General features: G+C 38.3%; 1 protein-coding gene across 8 annotated transcripts in view; it reads left to right on the top strand.

The window, feature by feature from the left end:
• TSPAN12 (tetraspanin 12) overlaps nucleotides 1-16,435 on the top strand; it is a 45,768-nt gene that overhangs the window by 14,246 nt on the left and 15,087 nt on the right. For 7 of the 8 annotated variants that reach the window (XM_064656093.1, XM_064656090.1, XM_064656095.1 and 4 more), the window contains 2 exons: nucleotides 7-142; nucleotides 15,310-15,384. In XM_064656093.1, coding sequence (XP_064512163.1) covers nucleotides 7-142; nucleotides 15,310-15,384 — 211 coding nt within the window. The remainder of the gene's footprint in view (nucleotides 1-6; nucleotides 143-15,309; nucleotides 15,385-16,435) is intronic. The other variant, XM_064656096.1, reaches the window with a different exon arrangement.

Genomic DNA, 16,435 nt, shown 5'->3' with positions numbered 1-16,435 from the left:
TTTTAGGGTGGAGGAAGCTGTCATTTTGACTTACTTTCCTGTGGTCCACCCGGTTATGATTGCAGTCTGCTGTTTCCTCATCATAGTTGGAATGCTGGGGTACTGTGGAACAGTGAAAAGAAATCTGTTGCTCCTTGTCTGGGTATGTTTCGTAACTTCTAAAACCAGCTAACTTCTACTTCATTTCAAGAGTGTAAGAAAGGTTTTAATCCACAGGCATTAGATAAAAACTGATTATTTTTTATTACCATATTGAGTTATGGTATCGGTGAGGAATTGTAATTGCAAAGCACACAGTAGGAAAGAATTTATTGCCTAGACTGCATTATGCTATGACTGAAAGACAAGCAGTGTCTCAGTTGCAAAAATTCACTTCATTTAGTAGAGAAGTTGCTGAAGGGAAAAATAACTCAAACTCTTAAATACTAGTAATTATAGGAACTTGAGTCAGAGAACTCTGAAATAAACCCTTGTGCTACTGTTTTGACTCATAGCTGTGCAATAGCTATCTAACCTATACTTTGCTTTATTACCACAGTTGATTATGTGTGTAAAGTAACAGCATTTGTAGCTGATAAAAGTTAATTCTGACTGTGTTCAGAAGCTTTGCCTTCTCTTACGTGGATGTGGAATTTTGCACTTGCATTTGGTTGTGAGCAAGTTTAAAAATAAATTCCAGGTACTCAGCTTTTTCCTTCAATTGGAGACTACATAACTGAGCTGACAGCAGCTGAAAAGCAATAGTCTCTCCTGCACAAGGCTCTATGTACAGTTTAACTGTGATGAGACTTTGACTGTCAAGGGAACCAAACACCATTTTCTCCATCTGGAAGTCAGTGAATTTGAGGACAATAAAAGAACCAGTCAACAAAAAAACAAACCAAAAAAACTCACACCCAACCAAAAGCCCATCAAGTGTGCACAAATTTTACAGGCTTAGAGTTAAAATTTTTAGACTGTTGGCAATACTGAGATTAAGGAGGGCCATGTAATTTTGTGCTTCTGAGAAATGTAGCTGGTAGCTCTTTGCAGAATTGGGCTTTGTCTTCTAACATGAAGGTAAGCAGAATTCGAAGCAGTCCGTAAGCCCAAGAGAGTGGGAGCAGTGGATGTGAAAGCAGTGTATCAGACTTAACTACCATAGTTGCAGTAGAAGAAAGTGGACAGGTAAAATCCTTCAGCTCTTGAAAATATCCAGAGTCTTATACAAGTAGAGTTGGGCTTCTGCAGTGTGTGTTGAGTTCTAGCAAAGTGCATACAGTTGAATTTTTCTTGTGGATCTGTGCAGGCTTAAGTATGTGATACCTAGACCTCACGCATTTTGAACAAAATGGCCACAAAACCCTGTGAGAAGTTGGCTGAAATTTATGCAACTTTTGCTTTTATCTAATAGGAAATATTCTAAGGGCAGATAAAACAGTTGTAAAACTGTACTGGGGTTTTGTATTAAAATGTCTTTTTTTTTTTTAATTTGAGAGGGTTGGATTGGGCTTTATTTTACATTTCCAGCTGAATGTCTGCAGCAGAAGTGTTCCTCAATTGCAAGAGGGCAAATGCTGTTTCTGCTTTTGGATATTTGTTAAGCTTGTATACAATATGAAGATTATTGTTTCAAAACTATATAGCTGGGAAAAACTCTCATTTAAATCTGAATATGTTACAGTAACAGAATAGTCATGCATTGTTTATTTCTAGATCTTAACCTTGCAGAGTTCAAGTCAATGGGAACAAATTCTAAAACAATTACATAGTTACAGGCAGGTGTGTAATAATAATGGATTAATGTAATTTCATACCATATAATTATTTCTCCAGTAGTCTTTCTTATATACTTAAAAGGGCTCTGTACATATTTTTGTTTCATCTAAATAGTGAAAGTATTAAAATATGGTAAACTTATTAAACCTTAGGCAAGGTTATAAGATTACTTTCATAATGTGTCTTTTATTTTATAGGGGTGATAGTTTTTAATATTAAAATTAATTAAAAGGCAAAGCCAGCTATATGATATATACCCATACAACATAGTATCTTGGGTAAAAAAAATGGTTTTGTTATAAGCTTTGAAAAAACCTACCTAACTAATTCAAGAATAAATGAAGTTAAAACTGGTTTTGACCTTCCGTTTATTCATGCTGCAAGGGAAAAGAAGAAATCATTTATAGCTTTTAGTGCCATCTGGAAATAAATTAATTGAAGTGTGTTTAGGCAGTCAAGTGATACTAAATCAAAACAAGACATTTTTATCATTTTGTGTTGCAATATTTTATTTTCAGGAGCTTGAGATTTGCTCTTGCTAAGCAAACTGATAAGCAAAACTAAATGATATCTTCCTAAGTATGTCACTGTCTTTGATTAGTTGTTAAATGAATGCAGTTGTGTTATAAGCATACAGAAGTGTGCAGATATAAGTCAATGCTTCATTCATCAGACTAATCAGAAAAGTGATGGATCAATGAAATGAGCTTTTGTTCAACCAGATGAACTAAAAGAAAAGAACCTTCATGTAAAACATTAACAACCTCTTACAATCATGCTTTTAATCTTCTTTTTGAAGTACATGAACAGCCGTGATGATGGCATGCAGAGATATTTAGATACAAGTCCTGACATTCCTGGCAGCATGCTAATTGCTAGTGCTGATGTTCTTAATTGAATTGGATTTTGGAAAACCTTATAAAGCATAAGGGCAATAGATACATATATTATGGTGTTATGTATTTCTAATACATCTGAATACATAATTATTCTAATTTATTTTTGAAATTTTGTCTTTCAATTAAATGCCCAAAACCTTCCCTTCTTCGCACGGGGCATAAGTTGAACTGATGTTTGCTTAGCTTGATAGTAAGAAAATGTAACACCTCAGTCTTACGGATTGTTCGTAGAACCAGCATTTTAAAGGTATGGTCATTTAATTTTAATTACTTCAGGAATATGTAGTCCTGAAGGGTAGTTCATCTGAAGAGCCCTTGTGTCCCTTAGCAGTCTATAATTTTTTTGTGATTGACCAACATCCTCATGTAGAAGTGGATGCGATGCCAGCCCAAAGTGGAAAATCTGAACTCTTCCAAGTCACTGACTTGAATGTATAGAAAGTCCAGGGGTGGGAAACCAGAATCCAGGTTTTATGGTGCTTGCTACAGTTCTATCAACAGGATTGGTTTTTTTTCAAATCCAGAATAATTTTTTGCCTCTTTTGTTCTCAGGCTCTGTCCCTTTTGGATTGTTTTTCATGTCTCAATGTTAGGCACATTGCCTAACTAAAAAAAAAAAAAAAAAAAACAAAAACCCTAAAAAAGTGCATATATTCTTTAGGAATATTAACCTTAAGGATGTGTGATTTTTTTTTTTTAAGTTCTTGTTTTATTAAAATAACAGGAGTAAACTCTGTTTCTTGACAAGAAGAGCCTCATGAAAATCCCACTAGAAAATACTTCCTGACTGGAGTTTTCAATGGAAGTTCTGGTATTTATAACTACGACTTTTCTGTAATTGCAGCATTTAAACAACACAGGATTCAAATTTGTGTATGTTTTCACAGAGGGAAAAACTGTTAGAAATATTTGATGGTCAATAGGACAAATCCTGTTACTGATTTTTATCATAAAGTTTTTAATCATAAAGTAATAAATATTCCTCAGAGCTAAACTTATTTAGACCCTGTTGGTGTGTGGTCAAATAGCTTATTAATTTTGTCATGGCAGAACCTGGTTATAAGTCGGACCTTGGCAGGCTAAGTTGTCTATGAAGTTGAAACACAGCCAAACCATCATTGAACTAGTAGTTTCTGTAACTTCTATCTAAAGGGTGACAAGATACTTACTACTGACTGGGTCACCACTTGGGGCAAATTATTCTACACCCATATACCCATTTCAGTCCATGTGGATGCAGAGGTGAGAGGGTTTATTAAATTTGGACATCTGCTATGTTGCAAGATACCAGTAACTGTTAATGTCTTCTTAGAAGGCATTCTTACTCTGTGTGAAATGTTAACTGTTCTGCAGTAACACAGCACCAACTATTCTGCGATACTTATGACTACGGTTGGCATGAATTAGTGTGAGAGTTTAGTGATAATTAATTTTGTTGTGGTTTTTTTTATGTGGCAGCATGTATTTCTGCAGTAATACATAGTATAGGTTATTTGCTCTGTATTAATAAAGGATATTTGTTCTGATCCCTGTAGACTCTTTACCACAGTCACAGCTGCTCCAATACCTTGTACTAACATTTGGCACAGGAATTGTTATTTACCAGCCAGAAGTATTTCTTCATTATTTAGCCACCAAGCATTCAAAGGGAAGAAATAACTGACAAACATACTTGGTGTAAACCCATGCAGTTTCAAATTAAGCAGGACAGAGACTAAGTTCATTTTCATATTTTGTACCTTTTATCAACAGCTAATTTACGAATGTGGTGTGAGGAAGACAGGTTCACAGGACAGGTTGTCCTGCCTTATTTGAGAGACTGGTTTAAATGTGTTTATAATACTGTAGTTCAGGTTTGATGAGAAGCCAGTACTGTGCTAAAACTCAAGTTCAGATAGTCAGTGGGTAACTTAAGGGGCTGAACATTTAACTTGCACTCTGAAGGGCTGCTTGTTTAATGTTCCACTGGTAAGAGAAAATAGACATAAAGTGTGTCAATTTTTATTATACCCCAGTAGTTTCAAATACAAGCGACTTTCTCAAGAAAATAGAGTATTTTTGTTCTTTCCGTATTTCTAACTTTCAAAGGTAAACTGCCTGAGAAGATGCCTGTACTAATCATTATTAGACATATTTTTCCCTTGAAATGTGATAGAGGGTAAGCTTCTTTCTTGTTTAGGTCAGAAGTTTTAAGGTTCAAGCAAGTTGTTAGATTTTGAAATGGATTTTGGTGATGCCACAGTGTGACCAGAGAGCTAAGCCAGGCTTTGCAGGAACAGGTGCATTCTGCAGGGCTCCCAGCACTGTGGAGTGGAGTACATTGGTCCTGGGGTCCTCTGTCTGCCTGTGTAAGCAAGCATGAGGTGCATTTGGTTGACCTTGCCTTCTCCAGTGTAAATAAATCTGTACTGTGTATGTCCTTAAAATACTTTTTCTAAGGCAAGTGCTTTGAAATAGTGCCTCATTTCCTTATCTAGGAGGGAGCTTACAGAGGAAAGACACAAGTTGACTGGCCATATGGGTTATTGAGAGGTGTATGGGGATGAAAGGTGCTGCCTGCTGAACAAACAGCAAGCAAGAGTAGCTGCATATCTGAGCAGCGTGGGGGAGTGTTGGAGTGGGAGAGCATGACAGGAATTGAGCTGGTGGGAGTGTCCAAGTCTTCTTGCAAATACTTGGCTTAAATCCAAATGTTTGCTGTGCTTGTGGCGATGATCTGCTTCTTTCACCCAGGCACTTAGCAGCTGTCTTGAACACTTGGCCGCGTTGAGCCAGAGCAGAAGCAGTACAGCACTATTTGGTGCAGTTATCCAGCAGCTTGAAGTAGCAAGAACTGTCTGGCCCCTTGAGGGCAATTCAGGGAAATGCCACTGAGTTAGGACAGTTGGATAGTGTTGTTAGGAGGCCATCAATTTTTTGATTTTGTGGATTTCTGTGATAGTAAAGAGCTCATCCTTTTAGAAAGAGGCACAGGGCTCTTTCTAATGGCAACAGTCATTTTATGGCTCCAGTATGTTTTCAGCATGAAACGTGCTGCCTGGACTTCTGTGCCACACTTTTCACTGCATGCTGTACTTTTAGGCTCACCTGATGGAGCTGGCTACTTTGTCTGTTCTTGGAGAGTTATATTCTGAGTGTTGGTTTGACTAGGTGTCACTGTGTTTGGCCTCATGACCCAAAACTTTTGGAGCATGCCTTGTTGCTCTTATCTTCAGCTGGATCTGTACAAATCTGTGGGGCTTGGTGGGACTCATCCAGAGAGCTGACTGATGTCATTGCACAGCCTCTCTTGATGATTTTTTGAATGGTCTTGGTAATCTGGAGAGGTCCCACCTGACTGGAAGCTGGCGAACGTTGTCCCAGTTTTCAAGAAGGGCAAGAAGGAGGACTCTGAAAACTACAGGCCTGTCAATCCCACTTCTGTGCCTGGTAAAGTTATGGAGAAGATTATTCTGGTAATTATTGAAAAACACCTGAAAGACAATGCAGTCACTATTCACAGCCAGCACAGCTTCATGAGAGAGAAGTCCTGCTTATCAGTCCTAATAAATCCTGATTTCCTTTTATGACAAAGTAACCCACCTATTTGATCAAGGGAAACCAGTTGATGTAGTCTTTTTGGATTTCAGTAAAGCTTTCAATACTGTCTCTCACAGTATCATCTGGACATACTGTCCAGCACACAGCTGGATAAACACATCATGTGGTGGGTGAACAATTGACTCATGGGTAGAGCCAAATAGAGGGTAATAGTGAATGGGGTAACATCAGACTGATGACCTGTCACTAGTGGGGTTCCTGTGCTCTTCAACATCTTCATAAATGACTTGGATGCAAGACTGGAAGGGATACTGAGCAAGTTTGCAGATGACACAAAACTGGGAGGAGCTGTTGAGTCCTTTGAAGGCAGGACGGCCCTGCAGAGAGACCTCGACAAATTAGGAGGGCTGGGCAATCACCAACCGTATGAAGTTCAACAGGGAGAAGTGTCAGATTCTGCACCTATGATGGGGCAATCTTGGATGTAGGTACAGACTGGGGAATGAGATGCTGGAAAGCAGTGCCATGGAAAGGGACCTGGGGGTCCTGGTCGACGACAAGTTGAATATGAGTCAGCAGTGCCCTGGCAGCCAGGAGGGCCAACCGTGTCCTGGGGGGACAGGCAAAGCATCACCAGCTGGTCAAGGGAGGGGATTGTCCTGCTCTGCTCCACACTGGTGACCTTGAATATTGTGTGCAGTTTTGGTCACTGCAGTATAGGAAAGCTATTAAGCTATTGGGGAGCATCCAAAGGAGGGCAACAAAGATGGTGAAGGGCCTTAAGGGGAAACCATATGATGAGTGGCTGAGGTCACTTGGTCTGTTCATCCTGGAGAAGAGAAGACTGAGGGAAGACCTCACTGCAGTCTACGACTTCCTTGTGAGGGGCAGGCACTGATCTCTTTTCTATGTTGACCAGTGACAGGACCCGAGGGAATGGCCTGAAGCTGTGTCGGGACAGCGAGCTTGGCAGAGTTCAAGAAGTGTTTGGATGATACTCTCAGGCACGTAGTATGACTCTTGGGGATGGTCCTGTGCAGGGCCAAGAGTTGGACTTGATGATCCTTGTGGGTCCCTTCTAGCTCTCCACATTCTGTGATCTTCCTTGTTCCTGTTCCCCCCCCCCCCCCCCCCCCCCCAATTCCCACTTGTTACACTGTTAATATTGCTTCCTCCTTCCAAGTTCTTGAAAGTCATAGATACCCAGGGCAGTAGAAGAGACTGAAACAGCACCAGAGCTGAAAAGGGCTCTGGAATGATGCTCCCTGGTGAAAAGAGAAAGGGAGATAATAATAAAAGGTTGGTGAGATAGTAATAAAAGGTTGGTGAAGTGATGGATGTGCGTACCAGAAAACTATTGAAAAGACAGGGACTGATAGGACAGTAGGTTCAAGGACTGGGGTTGCTGAGGGGAAAGAGCTGTGAGTGATACCAGCCAGGATGGGAATGAGAGATGCTGCATCTTGACTGAGAAAACTTGAGGACTGCTGAGTCCTGCTGCTGTAGTGCTTTTTTTTAGCTCTGTCCTTTCCAGGTCCTCTTTTTTCATTCCTTGTTTGCCCTGATTTTTTTCCTGTACTGAAGGGCATAGGGAATGGGTAAGTCTCTAAGAGCAAGGAGGGAGTAAATGTGTAAGTGGCTCCAGAAAGCTCAGCCAAATCTCTGTGTCTTGTCTGAAATGCAGCCCAGTCCTACTGGTGGGGCATGACTTGATGCTGTGGTTCAGTTGAATTCTTGTTGCCACAAACTAAGTATGGAGTGGATGTCCTGTCAGGTAAATTAATCTTTTTCTTGCTTAATCTTGTTCTTTTGACTGTTTAACCATGGAGACACTTGGATGTGTGGGTTTTAGATATAAGAGCATTTCTTCACTCAAAGTGGTGATTGTTTTAAGTGTTTTGGGGCATGCTGAGGCAGAATTATTGCGTGTATCAGCACCATGTTGTCAGTCTATTTTACAAGCAAAAAGGATTTGCTTGACTAAAGAAGAATTTTTATAGTATTTAATTTCCTTGGGAGAAAATAAAGGGGGTAGAGAAATGAAGGAAGCTGTGTTTTGAAAATCTGTGTGGAATGGGAAACTCTAAGTTTTAATATAAATCCTATGAAATAAGGGAAGAAGAAAAGGAAAGAGAATATTGTAAGCCTTGAGGAAATATGGTCTAATGTCTGTCTTTACCTGTGTTCTCTTCAGTACTTTACCATGACCTTGAAATGATCCTTACTCCTTGGCAGTTCAATGACGTGAGGTAATTGAGCCTTTGGCAAATAAATCCTAATAATTGTGTGAAGTATGCATTTGCTTATTTCCAAAGTAATACCTGTTTACTATTATAAGCAAAGATTAACCATTAAAGTAAAAATTTAAAACAGGTCATAAATATTCCACAGAAGAATCAAGGCTGTGAACAAAGTTCAAACTATTTATAAATAATTTTGCTTAGTTTTTAAAAAAGCCAAGGACTTATTAAAAAGAACTTATATTCATACCTTAAAAATCTAAAATGTTCATTGCCTTTAAAAAAAAATTGAAAATTAGCTATAAAGATTTTCAAAAAAGTGGTAACTATGTATATAAAACTTGGACTTTGCAAAGATCACAGGCTGTAAGACATTATAATAAAATTTTGTGATCTGGGGAACCAAATCTAAAATTGAGATATATGATCATGAACTGGATGACATTCAGTAGCTTGTGTTGCAAGTTGATGGTTTCCTCCCATTTCCTTGTTGACTTGTGACTGTGTCTCTCATAAATTTCTGTGTTGTCAAGCAAGTAAACCAAATTGAAAATCAAAATGACTAATGAACTGTTAATCCCTACAGGGCAGGGCTGAGGGAGGTGGGGGGGAAGGAAGAGGGGGGCGGGGGAAAGTTTGCGCTGCTGGAGTGGATAAACAGAGGATTTCAGTTTTCTGTGCAGTTTATCTGACTCCATTTAATGAGCATTTGCTCTGTTTAGTAAGGGATAGCTGTATTAATCATTAAAATAACCTTGTTATCTTGTAAACTGTAACAAAAATAAAGGGAACTATAGCTTGTAAGTTATCAAAACAGGAAGAATTTGTTAGGTTTTGCACAGAAATATTCTGGTTCCCGTTGGTGATCCAGTGGTGATGGTCATCTGAAGTTTCTGAGGGGTAAACAGATGCCTGGATGGCTTGCATCTCCAAAGAGCATCATGCAACATACAAACCAAAAGGTTTGAGGGAGGAAAAAGATTAATTAAACTACTCTTTGCCTTCCTAGTCCTGATGCAGTTTGGGTTGTTGCAGAGCCCTGTCTCTGTTCATGTTTTTGTGAGTTGAATAGATTCTTGCTTCTAAACCGTGCTTCCAAACTGCAAAAAACCCGATCACGCTATGTTTGGTATGAGCGGGATCAAGGGAGTATGACTAGGGATGTGTTCAGGTCTTTGATTCTCCTTGGGCATGGGTTAACAGCCCTGTTTTATGGGTTATAGTAGCTGAATGCTGATGAGGCATTCCATAGGTAATTGGTAACAAATTACGAAAGCCAGCTGCAGCAGAGCAAAAAAATCCATGTGAAAAAACCCATCACTTCAGGAACGTACTTGGCTATGCTCAGCTTTGCAGTAGAGCTGCCCTTACCTGCTGGGGTGCTTGGCGCCAGAGGGCCGTAGTGACTCGTTGGTCACTAAGTACCTGGAGTCATCAAATTTCTGAGAGCTCCTGGTTTTAGCTTCATTTCTGACATAATGCTTATGCCAGGGTTTGGAAGGGTATCTGCACCAGTGGGATTATCATGATGGCTTGACTAGGGCAGTGGCTCTTGACATTGCCCTGGCTGTTGCACTGACGAAGACTACTGCAAGGCACTAGAGTTTTAACTCAAGTCTTCCTTTGTAGTTTGAATTTAATATTTTTACATTCAAAGAAATCTCTGAGAAATTCCATGTTCTTGGAAGTACCTTGGAGAAGGACATTTAAAAGGGGGGGACTGGGGGGGGAGGAGGAGCAAAATTTTTACAAACTCTCTTGATGTACTGTGTTTTTTGAAGTCATGGTTTTTCCATCCTGTTATTTACAAAAATAGGTTATTTTTTAGCTGTTCTTTTAACCTTTTGCCTGAAAAGCATAGACAAATTATATTAAGTGATTAATTGCAGGAATCATGTGGCATATTCAAGACAAACAAACAAAATCTTTAGATCTACAGTAAGAGGTTTGTATTACATTTCTGCAAAAAAACATAAAACATCATGCTTCACACTTTACATCCTTCCTAAAGTTATCCACAATTGCCACAAAAAAAATTCTGTACTCTGCAGCAGATCTTATGTTGGTAGATGCTTCACGTGTGTACTTTTCATTATTACTGTCTGAACAGAATGGGAGTTGTTGGAATAAACACCTTTTAAGCAAGTGCAAAATAACTTAGATTCAGTAATAGTGATTTTGTGCTTGCTTTTGCTATTTTTATTTGTGTTTTTATCTAAATGGTTGAGATGATCAAGAAGGAAATATGTTCCTGGAATATATTTGATGGCGGTGAGTATTAGTTTAGTTTGGTAGAACAAATGGAATAGCAAAAAAGCCTGTCATAACTTAAGTAGGATAAATTAATTTTGTAGCCAAGTTTTTAGCCTTAAATGGAGAGATAAGAAGACATTTCAGGAATATGCCATAGCATATATGCTCCCTGTATGGAGCACTGGCATATATGGAGCTTGTACCCTCTTATGGGGCACCACTGTGATGTGCAGGAATGTTATTCAGACTAAAATTTCTGACTCTATTTAGACAATCCGTATAGATCTTTATAAAAATAGTTTTGAATTATTTTGATTTTTAATGCATATTTGAAAATACCATGTACTTTTCTAGTGCTTTATCAGGTTCTGATAGCCTTTATACAGAGAGCTCTTTGAATTAGGACAAAACCTATTCAATATTAGTCCCCATTTTTTGTTTCTTTTTTGTTGTTGTTGTTGTTGTTGTTTTCTGTCTTTATTTACTTGATGGTTACCTTCCTTTTGTGGTTGAAATTCATCATAATTCGATTTGCATTCAGTATGTTCCACTGTCCCACTGTCCTTTCTGTCTTGTATATGAATTCTCTGTAGATGTGGACTTAGGGCTGTCTGACTTGCAGGAGAGCAGGACCTCTCTGGTGACTGTTGCAAGTTGCAGTAGCTGTGTATGACCCTGTAGTGTCTCTGCACTAGTAGGTAGTATTGTTGTGGTCGCTTTCCGTACTGTTGTTGTGTGTGGTTTCTCCATCAGAGGTTTCAGCATTTGGATATTGGCTCTGATCTGTACCACATGAAGAGTACTCCAGCAGAACAGCATCTGGTGATTACATAGGGAATATCTTTACTATCTTTCCTTGGCCCTTTATCCCCTCTGTCTTTACATCTGTCTGGAAGCGGTTTTCACAGTAACGACTTTGTTTCTGTTCTCACTTCTTTAATATTTACTCTCTTGCACAGGAAAGGAACAGATTCTCCTGAACTTCAGAGTCTCCAGTTCCTTCACCTCTCTTTCAGGACTGATGTGCTGGAAAATTAGAGTTGTTTAAGCCTCTGGAGACTGTCAGTGCTGCAAATCCAAGTGCTTGTGCAAGGTTCCGGGTATAAGAGGAAATGCTTCTGTAAGAAAGCTAACTGCTTTACAGAGCTGCTGCCTCCCTCCCAGCCTCCTCCCCTTCTTTCCCTGTTACCTGTGGTGGTGAGTGAGCTTAAGGAGGAGGTTGCAGGAGAACCAGCTCCTGCTAATTGACAACATGTATTTGAAACTGAAGGGATCCTGAGGTTTAGGATCTTGGCCACATGCGAGTCTGTGACTTAATGAGGAGCAGTAAATGTCTACTGCTTTATTTATTTATTTTTAAATTGACAAATAATTTTACTTTGATTTATTACTCTCAAAAGAATGTTTTCTACAAGCATTGCAGTCATTCAGCTTCTCTCAAGGAAGCAACATTTTAGTTTTTTCACAGCCTTGCTGGAGGAAATCCTTCAGTGAAACTGATGGGTTTGTAACAGGGTCAAGGCACCACTCCAGTTTTCTGATGACTTTGCATAGTCAGACTAGGGAGAGATTGACAGTGATTAGCAGTTGCCCACAAAAGGCAAATGTTAAAAGTCTCTAGGATTTACCATGTAAAAGGTAGTTCTTAAAGTGATCACTACTGTGCATTAATTGCTTGTAGATTTTGTTGTGTTTTTTTTTTTATTTTATTTTATGATGGCCTGTATATGTCTTTGCAAAACTGTGCACTCCCTTCTGTGCTTTCCTCTTCTTACTGTCTCTCTGCCAAAAAAAAGCAAAAAGAAAGAAACAGTAGAAAATACCTCAGCAGTGGCCAGTACTCTGAGGGAGGTGTGCTGTAAAAGGTTAATATCAGTGACCTGCTGGTGCAGTTTTGAGTGTGATATACTATAGTGCTCCTTAGTGAGTTAATATTCTTTACAACATGCAGCCACTCAGCCTATAGGAAGAAATATTTAACCTTGCTTCAAAACCAAGTCCCTGTTCCTGGCAAAAAGCAGAAGTGTGTCAATGCAGGAAGATGCATTTAGCATTCAGGCTTCTGTGGGAATTTAGCTGGGGACAAGGAATAAGCCCTGAAGCCGGTAATAATTCCTGGATTTGAAAGATGGAAATTAGGTGTAATAAATTTAAATAATGGTTAGAGGGTTTTTCTTCCCTCAAAAGTTACATAAGAATTATTTGTTTTGCAAACCATTATATTTAGAGAGAGGTATAATATTCCCCTTCAATAGCAGAGTGAAACTGAACCTTCTGTGTGCGAGTTTGGTGTGCCACAATCGCTCAGTTTCTAGCATGGGCTTTTCACTGTGTCTTTTCTTGTCTTTTACCCTATGGACAGAAATGGGCTTTCTCAGGACAGAAAGCTTGTTTCTGCATTGCTCTGATGTGTCCAGATGTAGCTGGTCAGGAGTGCTCAGTCCCTGGCAGACCCAGAACTGGTTTATGAGTGAATCTGGCTAAATAGCTTTAGATTCTCGGCTATTTTCAGTAACTGGAGAAAATCTTCAGTTTGGCTCTTCTGTCTCCATCTACTACCACAAGCATTCTTAACTAAATGGTGACAAAAATGAGGAAGTTTCAAATGTTAAGGTTGATGAATTAATTAAATGTTACAAAGAACTGCAAATTAAGAGTTTTGCAGAGAATGCCATACATACACCCCCAGATGTATCACTTTCACCATGAGCAGTGAGTTTTGTATAAAATTCAGGGATAGCAGGCAGTCCTGGGCTCGTTATTCAATTAGAGGATAAACCCACTGAAATTTTGGCAACTGAGAACTCAAATTCACTTTTCATTGAAACATTTAGTTGTTCTCCCTCTCAAAAAAGGGAGAACATTTAAATGTTTTTTTAAAACTTAAACATTTTTTTTAATAGTAATTGAAAGAGCTAAAGCATAAGGCATTCTTTCCTGTTTTCAAAGTGAATACTTAGAAAAGTAATTTTCCCTGCTGTTTTTTTTTTTTTTTTTAAGAACCCTTTGCATAACTTGCAGACACTGCATTGGTAGTGGTTATTTTGCATAGAAGCTCATGAATTTATTTTTTAGAGAAAGCATCGTTGTTCTTGCAAGGTGTGACTCATATTTTTCTTTTGGACTTTTGGAGGATGAACATATTGGTTATTGAAGACCTGTACTGGAGTTCTGTGTGTGCTTACAGTGTTGATTTGTAAGGAAATACAATGTGTTGTTCAGCTATAATGACTATAAAGATGCAATGTAATATGGTGAAGACTAGTAAAACAGAAATTCTCTTTTCAACACCATGTTTATTGGACAGATCTTTGTAGGGGGAGCGTATGAGTACAGGTTTCTCCTGAAACTTAACATGAGTCTTTTTCATGTACTTTTTTTCTGTGTGCGTGTACAAACCTAATTTAGGGAGTTAGATTTGATCAGGAAGTAGAAATTAAGGCAAGACACTGTTCAGTAGCTGCCAAGGTATCTGCAAGTTACTCAGTTCCAGACTGGGTGAATGAAAAAGGTGCTGTGTAGATGACTGTTAAATGCTATTTTAAATAATACATCTTATTGACCCTGTAATAGAAAAAAGAAATCACCTACTATGAGTACGTGTTTTTTGTCTTTTATATTCATTCTAAATAGATTCCAGAATGACATTACTAAATAAAGGCCATTCAGCATGTGTCCTACTATGGAATTATATATTTATTCTATTCTATTTTATATTGTGATGGTGTTTCTTTGATTTCCAAATGAAATTAAAATCCATGAAGACTGTAACTTTTAAGTCCTGCATACTGAGAACAAGGAGGAGCTCAGTCCATTGAAATGGAAGAAAGTTTGGAGTCAACAATGAATGGGACTATACTTCTGCTTTAAATGAAAGATAAATGGGCTACTTTTAATGGAGAACACCAGTTAAAGCAGCCTTAATGTCCATGGAGATTTATCCTGCAGTTCAGAAGGGGTTTGTTGATACTATACAGAAGACAATCCTGCTCTTTTAACTTACAGCAACAGGTTTTTCTTAAATGTCATTACTTCATTTATACTTGTAGTCGCTATTTTTAAATAGTTCAAGGGTTAGACTTTGTAATAGAAAAGGTACTTCAATCAATCTAAATAAATATTTGTACAGTTAGACCTGACCTCAGATACCCAGATCCCTTTGATAAAAACATAGTTTTCAAGAACCGTGTTTGTTTCTGTCTTGTCAATTTTTTTTTTCTCTTTTGGCTATTAGCATGATTTACATATGTTTCTTTAATGGAACTGAAAAAAAGAGATTTCTTTTATACATGTATGAGGGGAAAAAGATTTGTCCTCTTTGCAGCAGTTTTAGCATAATGTGTCAGGATAGCCTTGTACTCCTGGGCAACAAGGAAATTCATTGATTTGTCCATTGTTATGTTCATATGCTTCATGTTAGTAAGAAATATCAGAAAGTTTACCACATGAATCTTTCATATTTTTTTACAAAAATGTATTTCGGTTTCCATGTCTTCAGTCACGTGAAATGTTAATAATGTTTTGAGATGTTCTTTAATATTGTTAAGGGTTTTTTTAATTTGAAAACTTTTATATTTCAAAGAATATAAAGATAACTAAGACCGTTCTGTTTTCTTCAGTACTTTGGAAGCTTACTTGTAATATTCTGTGTTGAACTGGCCTGTGGTGTTTGGACCTACGAGCAGGAAATAACGGTGAGTCAGAAAAGGAGGCTGCATTTTTTTTCAGCAAAAGGAAAAGATTTCCATTAGCTAGCTGTTTCCTAATTGCTCTAGTGTTTATCTCTGTTCATTACTCTGACAGTCTAATTTCAAGTGACTGCCTTTTTTTTTAAACAGATAATTCTTCTGGGAAAGCTTGTCTGTCTGGAAGGTCCTATCTTGGTTTCTGCTTACCCCCTCTGTATTTGAGAGCCAAATCCTGCAGCACCTACCTGACTTAAGGACTTAATTTTTTGTTAATTCTTGCTTAGACAGGTTTTCATTGAAGTCATTGAAACTTTTGGGGTTAAATATGAGCTTCAGGCTTAAATAAGGCTTTTGAGAGAGCAGATGTGAGAATTTGAAGGTTTTTTTGCCCCAAAAGTTCTCCATGTTTAAAGAGTGTACTACATTGTAAAGAAATAATGTGCTCTTTCAATAGAGGACTTGCTGTCTGCCGAAATGTACACACTGCCTCCACAAGCTGTAAATGCCAGTTTTAAGCAAAACATGTCTTGACTATAAAACACTCTTCTGTAAACTTGTGAAGAGATTTTATCTCTATCTAGCTTTTATAGCTGCACCAACCTTTAATTTTCAAACTGAGGACTTGTAACCATCATGTAAGAAAATGGATAAGCATTGAACACTGAAATTAAACTGAAATGTTACTCTGCTGGCTGCTATATCTTTGCATCTTGTACTCAGTCTGGTACATTTTTATGAATAGAGGGACAAATATTTTCTCTTAACTGCCAAGATATGCCCAATATAATGGTCTTTCCAACAGTGAATAGCAATTACATTGCGGTAAGATTGGAGGGAGCTTTCTCGATATTTGGACAGTACGTGGAGCAATGGAATTTCTGGCAGATTTGAAGTCTGAAGTTACGTGGCAGCACTTTGCATCAGAATTCATTCCCTTGTGGTACAGCTTCCAGATGGGTGTTACAGTATAATAGCAATTAAGGCTATCCCTTTGCTTTAAATGTCAGCTTGTGCTGATGCATTTTAAAATTGGGAATACAGACGAGGCATTCTTCAT

Source organism: Pseudopipra pipra, chromosome 5, assembly GCF_036250125.1.
Source record: "Pseudopipra pipra isolate bDixPip1 chromosome 5, bDixPip1.hap1, whole genome shotgun sequence".
NCBI lineage: Eukaryota > Metazoa > Chordata > Aves > Passeriformes > Pipridae > Pseudopipra > Pseudopipra pipra.
The sequence above is the reverse complement of the archived record's forward strand: the minus strand, read 5'-3'. Positions and strand labels throughout refer to the sequence as shown.